Genomic DNA, 14585 nt, shown 5'->3' with positions numbered 1-14585 from the left:
GACCATTTTACCATGGGTGATGATTAGAAGAAGGCTTACAGGCTACATGATAAAGCTACAACCTTTGTTGTATATTTTATTTATGATAAGGTCGCCAACATTTAATCAACAAAGACTATCTATAATTCATTGTGACTTATGCAACACTTTAAACCTCGAAACACGATATAATACGAATATAAAACAACTATACACATAGGGTGTCACTCAAACACAACATAAATCTGCTTCTTAACACAGTTTACATAAAATATGTCATAATTCAAACACTTGGCATCACATGTTCGCCTTTACATAAATTCATCGTAGCAGAAACAAATCAATTGAAAGAATTCAACAACCAAATAAATCTCATAAAATAAACATGGTTAAGGAAAAATGCCTTCAACATCAACAACATCGCTGTGATACGGAGAACTGACTTTGTGTTTTTGCTTTGAAAAGCAATGTTGCGGATAGCAAGAGTCGCCACCGACTTTTCTTTTATCCAATAAGGAAAGACGGAAAAGAACAGGAAAGACCTTGATTAGATTTTGAGTTCGGGAGGTACATTATACAAAGGGAAGGTGTTAGCACCCTTTGTATCCATGGTTATCCATGGGCTCTTAATTGCTTAACTCACTTATGTTTTCCTTGTTTGAGAAAGTGTTTGAGAAATGTGGTGTGTTTAGAAAATATTTTGAAAGGAGAGTTTAACTTTGTAATGATTCTTGTACGAATGTATACAAAGTGTTTATCTCGTTTGATTTTGAAAGATGTTTAGAAAAATATAACTCGGCGATGATTCTGGTGCGAATGTATACCAAGTGGTGATTTTCTAAAAGATGTTATGGAAAGTGATACGGTGAACTGACTTTGTGTTTTTGCTTTGAAAAGCAATGTTGCGGATAGCAAGAGTCGCCACCGACTTTTCTTTTATCCAATAAGGAAAGGCGAAAAAGAACAGGAAAGACCTTAATTAGATTTTGAGTTCGGGAGGTACATTATACAAAGGGAAGGTGTTAGCACCCTTTGTATCCATGGTTATCCATGGGCTCTTAATTGCTTAACTCACTTATGTTTTCCTTATTTGAGAAAGTGTTTGAGAAATGTGGTGTGTTTAGAAAATATTTTGAAAGGAGAGTTTAACTTTGTAATGATTCTTATACGAATGTATACAAAGTGTTTATCTCGTTTGATTTTGAAAGATGTTTAGAAAAATATAACTCGGCGATGATTCTGGTGCGAATGTATACTAAGTGGTGATTTTCTAAAATATGTTATGAAAAGTGTGAGGTGTGAAAAGTATTTTAAGCTGTGAGCAAGCATTTAAGAGTTATACCTAACCAATGTCTTTATAGGTATTTCCTATCCTTAGGAGGGTAAAACTGTCCTTACTATTGAGAAGTAAGTAGTCTTATCCTTTGGATGTAAAGGGACATCGTGAGGTCGTCGATTGGTCATTGAAGGCAACATTTGTAAGGATACCTTAGCATTCGAAGGGACGATCATCATTTAATCATAGGCTACAACGAAGGGTCATCGAGGGACAAAGTCATATATTCGAAGGCAACGTTCGAGGGACAAGGTCATATATTCGAAGGCAACGTTCGAGGGACTATGATTTATTTTGTAGGGACATATTTATCTAAATTCGATTATTTATCTTTTCATGCAATCCTATTAGCATACATCTAGAAATTAATTATAGTGGAAAGGGAGTAAACATAGTAAAAACACTGAAAAGCTAAAAAATAGATCCTGGGGGCTCAAACCCAGGACCTCTACGTTGCAATGAGGGGGAGCTACCAACGAGCCATGTTAGTCCATTCGTTATTTATTCGCCTTCATTAAAATATATATTAATTCTACATGGATTTTTCCATTTTGACATAACACCACCATGTATGTTACAGCTTTCTCTCTTACGGCAAACTACTTTATTTTTTCTCATGCTGTTTCTTTCATGTGAATACAACAAACCTGTAACTTCATCTTATATCAAACCACACACATAAAATAAGATCATATGTAATCATCATGCAATAATAAAAATAACCATGCAAAAATCAAAAAGCTTATATTATTTTACTCATGTATTAGTTCTCTTTACTGCAAGTGATAATGATAAAACAAACCTTACGCATACATGTTAAAGACAACCAAGGATTTATATTATCACCATTATATCATCATCATCATTATTATGTAATAACAACATGTGAAAGAAACATAATCATGCTAGAAACAACACTCATATAATAATAATTAAATGGCAGATATAGTTCTTTAATCATGCAAACAGAATTTCTCCAACATGCTATGACATATCAAGAACAGATGCATACTTGAATAAAGCAATATCAACATCCACCAAACCATGAATACATCATCTCAATATATATATATATATATATATATATATATATATATATATATATATATATATATATATATATATATATATATATATATATATATTAAACCAATATTATTCATGCATGAACTAAGGAGTATTGTAAGGTAATCATGCTGGATGCAAATTCCATAATGAACACTTACTGAGGATTTGATTCTTCTAGCTTGCTCACTGTATGTGTGTTGTTCTTATTCAGGCTATGAGTGCTTTATGGTTGCTTCTCTTTTCCCTGCCCGTGAATCTTCTTGCTTCTGTCGTGCCTTGTGTATCTTCTTCTGCTGTATCTCTCCTCTTTTTCCCCTTTTTCTCGCTGTAGCCATATGAAGTATTTATAATGGTGTGGATTAGGGTTTAACCTTGCTAAATATTTGGATCCCTTCCTATATTTTAGGATCTCACCATATAATTTAGGAGAGTTAGCTCTAACATTTTGCACGGGCTGGTATTTCAAAAGTTCAAATTCCACGTGAGGCATGGAATACTCATTCAAACTTCACTTTTCTAAATTATAATAAAATGCAATTTAATAATAAACCAAAAATAAAATTAATTTAAAGCTTTAATTGCACAATTAAAATTTAAATTTTTGTTATTAAATTAGAGCCAAAATTATTTTTATAAAACAAAACCATCATATGATAAATAATACTATGATTATTTATATATTTTTGGTTTGGATTTGGTCTTAAATATCTATTATTATAAATAAATATTTATTAAATACTCATATTATTATAAATAATGAATAACTTAAATGACTTTTAACAAATAAAAATTAATTTAAATTTTAGTTACATAATTGAATTAAAATTTAAACCTATTTCTATTTTTACTTTCATCATTTAAAAAAATCAAAATTATTCTTACTTATATCAACCAAAATTATTTTATAATTTATGGGCTTTTTAAAAAAATGTTACTCTTATAAATAAATTTTATTAAGTAAAAAACGTGAATTACTAAATAAATACTATTTATAAATAATGAATAAATGGAACATGAGTCACTAAATTATAAAAAATAGTTATTATAATTTAATGAGATTTAACAAATAAAATTAATTTAAAATTTTAATTATATAATTAAAGTTCAAATCTATTTTTATTTATTATTAAATTAAAACTATTTTATTTATATATATATAATTTATTTATATCAGATAACCAAAATCATTATTATTTTTTATATCTGTATCACATAATAAATAAATTAAAATTTATAATTTATATGAGAATGTATGCTAATGAATGAATGCAAATGTGAAATGAATGACATGCATGAATCAATTTATCATAAAAATTAACAGGCAAATTTTGGGGTATGACAACTGCCCATGTTCAATATTCTTAAACCGAGAGAATTAGAATGGTATGTACGTCATTCGTGATCTGGAGGTGGAAGATTATTGAACACTTAGAATGCCCCAAAAATTTGTACTTGTTAATTAAAAGATAGTCTTGATGGAGATGGGCTTAAAGATGCCATCCAGAAAGTTTGATGATGAGAGCTTCAGAGTGCGTCGTACATTAGACCATATCTGAAGATATGGGTGTCACACTGGGTCGTACGCTAGACCGTATAATGAGTCATCCATTAGGTGATATTAGGGTGAGCTGAACCTGATGAGATAAGGATCAGAATGGGTCATACGCTAGACCGTATTTGAGTAGCAGAGTGAGCCGTCCATTAGACTACATTTCAGAATGTACCGTACGCTAGCTAGTATCTGATGAGAAGAGCCAGACTGGGTCGTACACTAGACCGTATCTGAGTTGCAGAATGAGCCGTCCATTAGGCTGTATCTGAGGATAAAAGATCAGAATGGATCATACGCTAGATCGTATCTGAGTAGCAGAATGAGCCGTCCATTAGGCTGTATCTGATGATAAAAGGGGTAGTCATACGCTAGACTACATTTCAGAATGTACCGTACGCTAGGTAGTATCTGAGGGGATGAATATCCAAATGGGTCGTACACTAGACCGTATTGGAACAGTTGAAGGAACCATATGTTAGGCTGAATCAGAATGAGCCGTACGTTAGGCTATATCTGATAATATTTGTATATGTTGTATTTGCAATAAATGTCTGGGATGGGCTTAAAGAGGCCATCATTAGGAGGATATCAGAATGCTTGTCAGAATGAATATTCATATGGATTATATCTGAAAGATGTATCTGAATCTTGAATGTAATCGATAAAGATATTTGTCTGAATGAATCTTTATTTTGACTGTATCAGGAGGATAATTAACCTGGAAAAAAAGAGTTAGCCTCATGCCATGTCATGATGCATGAGATGTTTTATGCTCTTGAAAATAAATGCGAACATTGCATGCATGTATATGCTGTGAAATGATGCATGAATGAATTATGCGTCTGAAATTTTTTGCCATGGGAAAATAAATCCCAATATTCTGGTTGGAGATATTTGTATTGATGACCTTTTCTTAGCTGGGGATATTTGATTTCTGTCTGATGTTAGAAATATTCAACAGAACCTGACTGGGGATAAAAGAGATGACCAGTCTGTCTAGTAGTGCCAATTTCTTCTGGGAATAACTGGTTTTGCTGGGGAATAGGATTTGCAACCGGATTTGTTAGAACGCATGGTTAAACCTTATCCTTGATCCTAAAGTCTTTTAGTAATTGCTATTTCTATTTTATGCATGTATTTTTGGTAAACATCAATCATATTCAAATGCATATATTAATTCGAATTAAATCAATGGACGTTTATGCAAACAAAACGGAGAAAGTAAAACAAAAGTATCTTTTTTGAAATAAAATTGTATTGATTTTGAAATAGGGCCTATAAACAAGCAATTTTAATACAAGGAGACAAAAATCCTAGTAAGAGGAAATTGTCAAGAAAGCAAAGGAAAAAACAGCTATGAAAAAAAAGTCCTATTGATTTTAATTCTACTACTGCTATTATGTCTTCAAGCATCTCATCTCTTGCTGTCAGATAGAAGTGATTGGCTTGTTCAGTCTCTTTGACTTTGGTGAAGCTGACCGAGAACGGGACATAGTCATACGCTTTAATCCCTAATTTTTGTCTGGACCGCCTTTTCAGGTTTTCAGTCCACTAGGATACCCTTTTTTGCCCAAGCCGCCTTTTCAGGTTTTCGACTTGCCGGGTGTACATCTTTATATGTTTATCCCTAATTTTTGCCCGAACCCTTTTGGTTCGCCGGGATGCCCTTACTTTTGCCTAGATATGTCGACGTAGCGGGTCTCTTTTATGCGTAGTATTTTTTACCTATGTCCGCGTTCACGGGATGCGGGAAATCTTCGCCATCCATTGTAGCAAGCGTCATGGCTCCACCAGAGAATACCTTCTTAACTACAAATGGCCCTTCGTATGTGGGAGTCCATTTGCCTCTAGGATCACCTTGTGGTAGAATGATACGCTTTATCACCACGTCGCCAATTTGATACACCTGTCTCTTGACTTTTTTATTAAATGCCTGGGTCATGCGCTTCTGATATATATGTCCATGACAAACAGCCGCAAGTCTCTTTTCATCAATCAAATTTATCTAATCGAGTCGAGTCTGAATCCATTCATCTTTATCTAAGCTTACATCTTTCATAATTCTTAGAGAGGGAATCTGAACTTCCACTGGTAAAACGGCTTCCATTCCGTAGACTAAAGAGAAAGGAGTTTCCCCTGTCGAAGTGCGTAATGAAGTGCGATAACCATGAAGAGCAAATGGTAACATCTCATGCCAGTCTTTGTATGTTACTGTTATCTTTTGTATAATCTTCTTAATATTCTTATTAGCAGCTTCTACGGTGCCATTCATCTTTGGCCGGTACGGAGAAGAGTTATGGTGTTTTATTTTGAACTGCGTGCAGAGTTCAGTAATCATCTTGTTGTTCAAATTAGTACCATTATCAGTGATAACTCTTTCAGGGATGCCATACCGACAAATAAGACTATTCTTGATGAACCGTGCCACCACATTCTTGGTGACAGAAGCAAATGAGGCTGCCTCTACCCACTTCGTAAAGTAATCAATAGCAACAAGAATGAAACGATATCCATTAGAAGCAGTAGGTTTAATCTCTCCAATCATATCAATGCCCCACATTGCAAAGGGCCAAGGGACTGTCAACACGTTCAATGGAGCAGGAGGTACATGTACTTTGTCCGCATAGATTTGGCACTTGTGACAAGTTCTGGAGTGCTGGTGGCAATCAACTTCCATGGTAGACCAATAATACCCTGATCTCAGAATCTTCTTGGCCCTCGTATGTCCACTAGAATGAGTCTCAAAAATACCGTCATGCATGTCTTCCATAATCTTTTCTGCTTCCTTTTTATCCACATAGCGAAGCAAAGTCGAATCATGATTACATTTGTATAATACTCCATTACTCAAAAAGAATTTAGCGGAGAACTTCCTCAGAAATTTTCTGTCATTGATGGATGCCCCTTCAGGGTATTCCTGAGTTTCTAAATATCTTTTTACTTCGTGGAACCAAGGTTTCTCTTCTACTTCATCAGCATTAAGTTCATAACAATATGCTGGTTCATCTAATCGTTCAATGGTGATCATGGGAGCTTCATTGTCCCATCTGACTCTGAACATAGATGACATGGTAGCCAATGCGTCTGCCAACTGATTCTCTTCTCGTGGAATATGTTCGAATGTAATCTCTTCAAAGTATGGGATTAATGTCAACACCCGCTCTCAATAAGGGATGAGATTCGGATGTTTAGTGTCCCATTCTCCTTTGATCTGACTGATTACTAAGGCCGAGTCTCCGTACACACTCAAAAACTTGACTCTCAGGTCTATAGCAGCTCTGAGTCCCAAAATACATGCTTCATACTCAGCCATATTATTGGTACAATCAAAACATAGTCTAGCTGTGAAAGGCGTATGGCAACCCTTGGGAGAAATAATTACAACACCAACACCATTGCCTAATGCATTAGAAGATCCATCAAAAACCATAGTCCATCGGGATCCCAGTTCGGGTCCTTCATCCGGTCCAAGTTCTTCATAATCAGTAACAAGCATAACATCCTCATCAGGGAACTCAAAATTCATAGATTGGTAATCATCAACTGCTTGATGAGCCAAATGATCAGCTAACACGCTTCCTTTGATTGCTTTCTGGGTAGTATACTGGATATCATACTCTGCTAAAATGATCTGCCATCTTGCTATTCTTCCGGAGATAGCAGGTTTCTCAAATATATATTTGATAGGATCCATCTTAGAAATCAATAAAGTGGTATGATTCAACATATACTGTCTTAGTCGGCGAGCAGCCCAAGCCAAAGCACAACAAGTTTTCTCAAGCAGTGAGTATCTTGTTTCACAGTCGGTAAACTTTTTGCTAAGGTAGTATATTACATGCTCTTTTCGACCAGACTCGTCATGTTGCCCCAGCACACACCCCATTGAATTTTCTAACACGGTCAAATACATGATTAGAGGTCTTCCTTCAACTGGTGGCATCAGAATTGGAGGTTCTTGGAGATACTTCTTGATTTTGTCAAAAGCTTCTTGACATTCATCATTCCATATTATCTCTTGATTTTTCCTCAGTAATTTGAAGATGGGTTTGCAAGTAGCAGTCAAATGGGAGATAAATCGGGCAATGTAATTCAAGCGTCCCAAGAAACCTCTGACTTCTTTATCTTTACGGGGAACTGGCATTTCTTGAATAGCTCTCACCTTAGCCGGGTCAACCTCAATTCCTTTACCACTGACAATAAAGCCCAAGAGTTTACCAGATCTTACTCCAATGGTGCATTTGTTCGGGTTCAATCTCAACTTGTATTTCTTTAACCTCTCAAACAGTTTGTATAAATGATCGAGATGTTCTTCTTCAGTATGAGATCTGGCTATCACGTCATCCACATATACCTCTATTTCATGATGGATCATATCATGGAACAAAACCACCATAGCACGCTGGTATGTTGCCCCTGCATTCTTTAGACGAATGGCATTACTTTGTAACAGAAAATGCCCTATTGCGTCACAAACGTAGTTTTCTCCATGTCTTCAGGTGCCATCTTAATCTGGTTATAACCTGAGAATCCATCCATGAATAAGAATACCTTGTGTTGAGCGGTGTTATCTACCAGAACATCAATGTGCGGAAGTGGAAAGTCATCTTTCACTACGCCAAAAAAGACCTATGAGAGCGCTTTTTTTGGCCTTTAAAAGCGTTTAAAAGCGCTGCCGTAGGTGGCGCTGCTATAGGTTTTAGCAGCGCTTTTTGTTTACTAAAAAGCGCTGCTAAAGGTTGTCAATAGAGAGCGCTTTTTAGTAAAAAGCGCTACTAAAGGTGGTATATAGACAACCTTTAAGAGCGCTTTTTACTAAAAAGCGCTCTCTATTGACAACCTTTAGCAGCGCTTTTTAGTAAAAAGCGCTCTTAAAGGTTGTCTATTGACAACCTTTAGCAGCGCTTTTTACTAAAAAGCGCTATCTTTTCCTCTAGTAAAATAACAAAACGCTGCCTTCAGTTTAAGCCTACCATTTCAACCTGTAATATTTTTTGGGAATAATCCCATAAACCTGTAAATCAAGCCTCTCTAATTCAAGCATTTGGAGTCATAATTCAAGCATTTGTAATTTTTTAAACCAACACAAGCAAACCAACACAAGAATGAACACATTTGGAGTCATAATTCAAGCAAACCAACACAAGGATAGATAGGCACTGAACACATTTGGAGTCATAATTCAAGCATTTGTAATTTTTTAAAGCAAACCAACACAAGAATGAACACATTAATCTATCCATGAAATTAAAGATATCACTAAAATTATAAAGAACTATACACAAGTCAAAACTAATATGTTATACGGCCTATTTGGAGTCATAACTAATCTGTTAAAAATATAAAGAACTATACACTTGCCAACCAGAAACCATTCTTCATCAAAGTATTCATGTTATTTTGAAACCATTATATACTAATTAATCTTTTCTCAATAAAATATTGACACAATTCCTCCTTGATTTGTTCCAACTGCAGTCTCGTGTAATGAGCACACTTGTATTCATCAAAGTACTACATAACAAAACATAATATGCATGATTTAGTTAAAAGTAATAAATAATATGAAATATTCGATAAATATTAAAACAAATCCTAAGTTATAAATCCATACCGTGATTGGAATCTCTATTTGATTCATATTAATGATTTCCCTCATAAACCTCATTACAAAGTATCCGCAATTGATACCGTTGCGCTGTAGAGGACACTACATAGAAAAATAAATAAGAATGTATAGTTATCTTTTCTTATCAAGTAGCATCACTATTATAAGCAAAATTGTGAAAATTAAAGTACCTGCACTTTTATTTGTGTATAGTACAAAAAGATTACTTCTGTAGGTAAGTACCAAGTCCATTCAACATGTCATCTCTAATTATATTAAGAAAGTAAATCTCTAACTATACAACTCCTTAACAAAGATAATCTTTAATTATATTAAGAACGCAAAATCTCTAACCATAAATCACCGTACTATGACAAGCTAAACTTCTAAAAGACAGTAGGATAATACAACACCTTTTGTCCAGCTGCAAGAAGAAATGATGCCATATTATAAGCTTGGCCCACACAATGAGTGGCTATAGGAGTCTCCAAGCTCTGCATGGTATCATAGAGAGCCAAGCATGGTGTAAGCTGCAAATGATGAAATTTTAAGCAAGTTAAATACCTGATAGTCAAAAGGAACATGAAGAAAGAAACAAAAGGATGTAATTATTGATCTCCTAACACTAGAATCATTACTTACCTCCCCACCAGGACCATTAATGTACAAATAGAGAAACCTGGTGTTATCTATACTGTCAAGATACAGCAAAGTTGCCAATATTTGATTACTAAATTCTTCATTTATCTCTTGTGCAATGAAGACAACACGTTCTCGATACTGCATCAAATAATGCACAAGTTCTTTTTAGAAATTAACTTAATGAAAAAGAATTCGATGTTTATATGAGATCCATGACTGTATGACAAAGTAAACCAATATCACTTAGATAGGTAGTCTATTATCTTTGAAAAAATGTGTTTGTGTCCGTGTCCGTGTCCATGTCAGAAACCGATTTTTCAAGTTATTACTTGTGTCAACATGGCTTGAGTGTAGTGTTGGTGACGTATTTTCGGTGTCCATGTTTCATAGTCTATGACTATTGCCTAATGATAAATATATTCAGATATAACAACTTACAAGGGCATTCCATAAATCAATCCATTGCCAAGAATCTTCACCAGGTGTTTTATAGCGTACTCTAGGAGTTCCAATGGGCATCATTAGAAATTGTGCCCTAACTGGCTTCTGGTTAGCATACCTGAAAACATGAAAAATTTGACACTGTTTGCATCAATCTTTTTATACAATGAAATATAACTTTTGTAAAAACCCTTCTAGTGTATTTTGGCGTAAAAACAGTGTTTTCAGATTTAGGGTATCTGAGAATTACCGGAAACTGAGAACTTTGTTAACTTTACCGAAAAACTGAGCATTTACGCTAGATGAAACGGAAGACGCTCCAAAAGAACCTGCAATTGAAAATAGTGAGCGAAAAACGAAAGAAAGGGGTGAAAATTGAATAAGAAAAAGAAAGAAATGGGCGCACGTGAAGATTGGAGTTTCAATCCAGAGTAGATTTTAGTGGAAACACTGCAATGGAAAAAGCGAAAACACGGTGAGAATTAGTTGAAATTGAATTGAATAATTTACAGGAAGGGATAGAAGAGGGAGATTTTGACCTAGGTGGAGAACAAACACGAGGGGTTGAAACGGCGGCGTAAGGTGAAACCGCCATGTTGAAGTGAACGACGAGGTAGCGGATAGGGAAATGAAAGTTGAGTTGTGTTTCAAAACTTCAACAAGGAGTAAAAAGTATTCCTATTTGTTTTTTATAATAATAAATTTAATCATGTAAGATAATTTAATTAGAGATTAAAGATAATGTCGATTAAATTAAATTAGTTTTATATTATCATATAATAGAATATCATCAATAAAATTATAATATTTTATTATACCATATTAATATTTTAAAATTATTTTTTTATTTTATAGAATATTTGGTAATTTTTGGTACATATTTTTTACCATGACCTATGAGAGCGCTTTTACCATGAAAGCGCTTTCATAGATGTGAGACTGAGACCTATAAGAGCGCTTTTACCTTAAAAGCGCTTTCATAAGTCTGAAACCCATGAGACCTATAAGAGCGCTTTTACCTTAAAAGCGCTTTCATAAGTGTGAAACCCATGAGACCTATAAGAGCGCTTTTACCTTAAAAGCGCTTTCATAAGTGTGAAACTCATAGATGTGAGACTGAGACCTATAAGAGCGCTTTTACCTTAAAAGCGCTTTCATAAGTGTGAAACCCATGAGACCTATAAGAGCGCTTTTACCTTAAAAGCGCTTTCATAAGTGTGAAACTCATAGATGTGAGACTGAGACCTATAAGAGCGCTTTTACCTTAAAAGCGCTTTCATAAGTGGAGACCTATAAGAGCGCTTTTACCTTAAAAGCGCTTTCTTTACATAGGCGAATTTTTTTTCAAGCTATTACAGCGCTTTTTTTAAAAAGCGCTTTCTTTTTGGTGCTGCCAAAAGCACTTTTTGGCGTAGTGTTTGGGACTTGCTTTATTCAAATCTCTGTAATCTACACACATTCGCACCTTACCATCCTTCCTTGGCACTGGTACCACATTAGCAACCCATTGAGGATAAGAAGTAACAGCTAGAAAACCTGCATTAAATTGTTTCATAACCTCGGCTTTGATTTTCTCAGACATTTCAGGACGCATGTGACGAACCTTTTGCTTAACAGGATGACAATCTTCCTTCATCGGCAAACGATGTACTACTATATCAGTATCCAGTCCTGGCATGTCTTCATAAGACCAAGCAAAAATCTCTACATAGTCATGTAACATCTGAATCAATCTTTCTTTGACACAGTTTTCCAAGCCTGGTCCTATTTTTACTTCTTTCTTGTCTACTTCAGTACCCATATTTACAATTTCAATTGATTCCTCATGCGGCTGTATAGTCTTTTCTTCTTGCAGTAACAGTCTGGCAAGCTCTCCAGGCACTTCGCAATCTTCCTCACTTCCATCCTCGGCTTGGTAGATCGGATTTTTAAAGCCATAATTAATAGTAGCAGAATTATTATCAACAGGATCCAGAGTGGATATGGATCTGCAATTTGTTACGTGAGTGTGTGTAAGAAAACATAGCTTATTTGAAAGATGACAGGAAAGATAAAGAGCGCAATATTTGAATGCAAAAAGTCCATTGATTTATTGAATGTGAATATGCTTATGAAAATGACAAAACCCTTAACAAATTAGCTATTGTTCCTCGGGCATAGACACAATGCTTTAAGAAGTTCAATTGTTCATAATAAAAATTACAAAATTTGAAACACTAAAATAAGCAAGAACAGTTACTCCTGACTAAAGGAAATCGGGATAGTGTCTTCAGCCTTCCAATTATTGAGTCCGTCACCAATTGTTGGGAAAATCCAGCCATCCAAGTCGCAATCGCTATCAGCATCTTCTACAATATTAATCTGATCTTTGACTATCTTTTCAGAGCTAAACCTCAGGCCAAATTTATCAGACTTGTACAGTACATCGATCAGTTGACCCCAGCCAGTACGACCACCATCTTCAACCATGGCTTGAGCATCTTTCAGAGAAATCATAGCAGGAGGAGCACGAATAACCTTGGGCACACGGGAAGTTGGCTTAAGGACATGACTGGTCGGAGGAACTACTTCAAATGACTGAGAAGGAGTCTCAAAGAATTCACCATCCATCTCGACGTATCTGAAGGTATGCACACTACTGACAATATACTCTTCTTCTCCACACACAATGACAATCTTGCCCTCTATTGGATACCTCAGCTTTTGATGGAGAGACGAAGCTACGGCACTTGCCCCATGGATCCAAGGGCGTCCCAGCAAGCAGGAATAGGCAGGACGGATGTTCATTATGTAACAGGTAGTGTTGAAGACTTGAGGTCCTATCTTGATAGGGAGAACCACTTCACCATGGACAACACTCTTCGCACCATCGTAAGCACGCACCACAACGTCACTAGGTTTCAGTTCAATGCTTTTACAGTCAAGCTTATCGAGCACAGCTTTCGGTAGCACATTCAAAGAAGAGCCATTGTCGATCAACACATGAGACAAGGTGATCCCCTTACACTCAATGGAGATATGCAGAGCTTTATTGTGATTCTTTCCTGCTGGTGTTAGGTCAGCATCAGAAAAGCCTATGCCATTATCAATAGCCAAGTTAGCAACATAATTTTCTAACTGATCGACAGATGTCTCCTGAGGTACATGAGCAGTCTTCAAGAATTTTATCAACGCATTGCCATAAGATTCAGAAGATAACAACAAGGATAACATCGAAATTTTAGACGGAGTATGCCCCAGCTGTTCTACCACATCAAAATCACTCTTACGGATGATTTTCAGCATTTCTTCCATTTCCTGCTTGGCAACATCTTCGGTAGTAACTTCAACTGGTGTCTTTGACTAAGAAGGATTGATTATTGGTCCCTTTCCTCGGGTTTCAGGGGCGGGAGGTGAGATTTCTGGAGAGAAGATCCTTCCACTTCGAGTAATTTTACTAGTCCCAACAATGTAAACGTCATTAGGATTAGCAGAATTATCATCTTGCTTTATGTCGTGGATGTAAACATCACCTCCATAATTCCACGGAATGGCTTTGCTTGAGGAATACGGTACTGGGCCAGGTGCAGTAATAATTAGGGGAGCTACCTTGGGCTCAACAGTAATCTTCACAGGCACTCTAGTAGCGGTAATCTTCACTGGAACTTTGGACCTAGCAATCACAGATATTTATTCAATAGGGTTTTCCACCTTAGGAATATTTTCAAAAAGAATTGTACGATCATCCATCAGCCGTTGAATACCATTCCTCAACTTCAACCAATAATTGGGTTGGAGTATACAGAGATCGCAATTTTTAGCACAACCTGGAAATAAACCAGCTTGCAATAAATTCTTCTTGATGATCAGGAGAGGAGATGCTAAGTCAGCTACATTAGTAACGTGAGAATTGTCATCCACAACATTAACAGTCTTGTCATGATTAAGCATAGGAGCAATGATGACATTAGGAGTCTCCGGAG

The 14585-nt window shown here is 35.7% G+C and overlaps 1 protein-coding gene across 1 annotated transcript; it reads right to left on the bottom strand.

Moving 5' to 3' along the window:
• Positions 1 to 9911: 9911 nt before the first annotated feature.
• On the bottom strand, positions 9912 to 11252 carry LOC127088170 (ATP-dependent Clp protease proteolytic subunit-related protein 2, chloroplastic). The gene is made up of 6 exons (XM_051029091.1): positions 11163 to 11252; positions 11030 to 11073; positions 10874 to 10952; positions 10621 to 10741; positions 10183 to 10320; positions 9912 to 10070 (listed from the first exon to the last, which is right to left on the bottom strand). The coding sequence occupies exons 1-6, from the start codon at positions 11216 to 11218 to the stop codon at positions 9927 to 9929; spliced, it is 582 nt and encodes a 193-aa protein (XP_050885048.1). The 5' UTR covers positions 11219 to 11252; the 3' UTR covers positions 9912 to 9926.
• Between the last annotated feature and the right edge of the window lie 3333 nt (positions 11253 to 14585).

This window comes from Lathyrus oleraceus, chromosome 5 (assembly GCF_024323335.1).
Source record: "Lathyrus oleraceus cultivar Zhongwan6 chromosome 5, CAAS_Psat_ZW6_1.0, whole genome shotgun sequence".
NCBI lineage: Eukaryota > Viridiplantae > Streptophyta > Magnoliopsida > Fabales > Fabaceae > Lathyrus > Lathyrus oleraceus.
Note: the sequence above shows the minus strand (reverse complement) of the source record. Positions and strands in the feature narration are given on the sequence as shown.

Excerpts from the sequence above, each read along its gene's own strand:
- LOC127088170 (XM_051029091.1), bottom strand. The coding sequence starts at position 11,218 with ATGGCGGTTTCACCTTACGCCGCCGTTTCAACCCCTCGTGTTTGTTCT. Across the intron at positions 10,742-10,873 it reads AACAAAGTTCTCAGTTTCCG|GTATGCTAACCAGAAGCCAG; the intron begins GTAATTCTCAGA and ends TCATGTTTTCAG. Across the intron at positions 10,321-10,620 it reads TTGATTTATGGAATGCCCTT|TATCGAGAACGTGTTGTCTT; the intron begins GTAAGTTGTTAT and ends TATTTGATGCAG.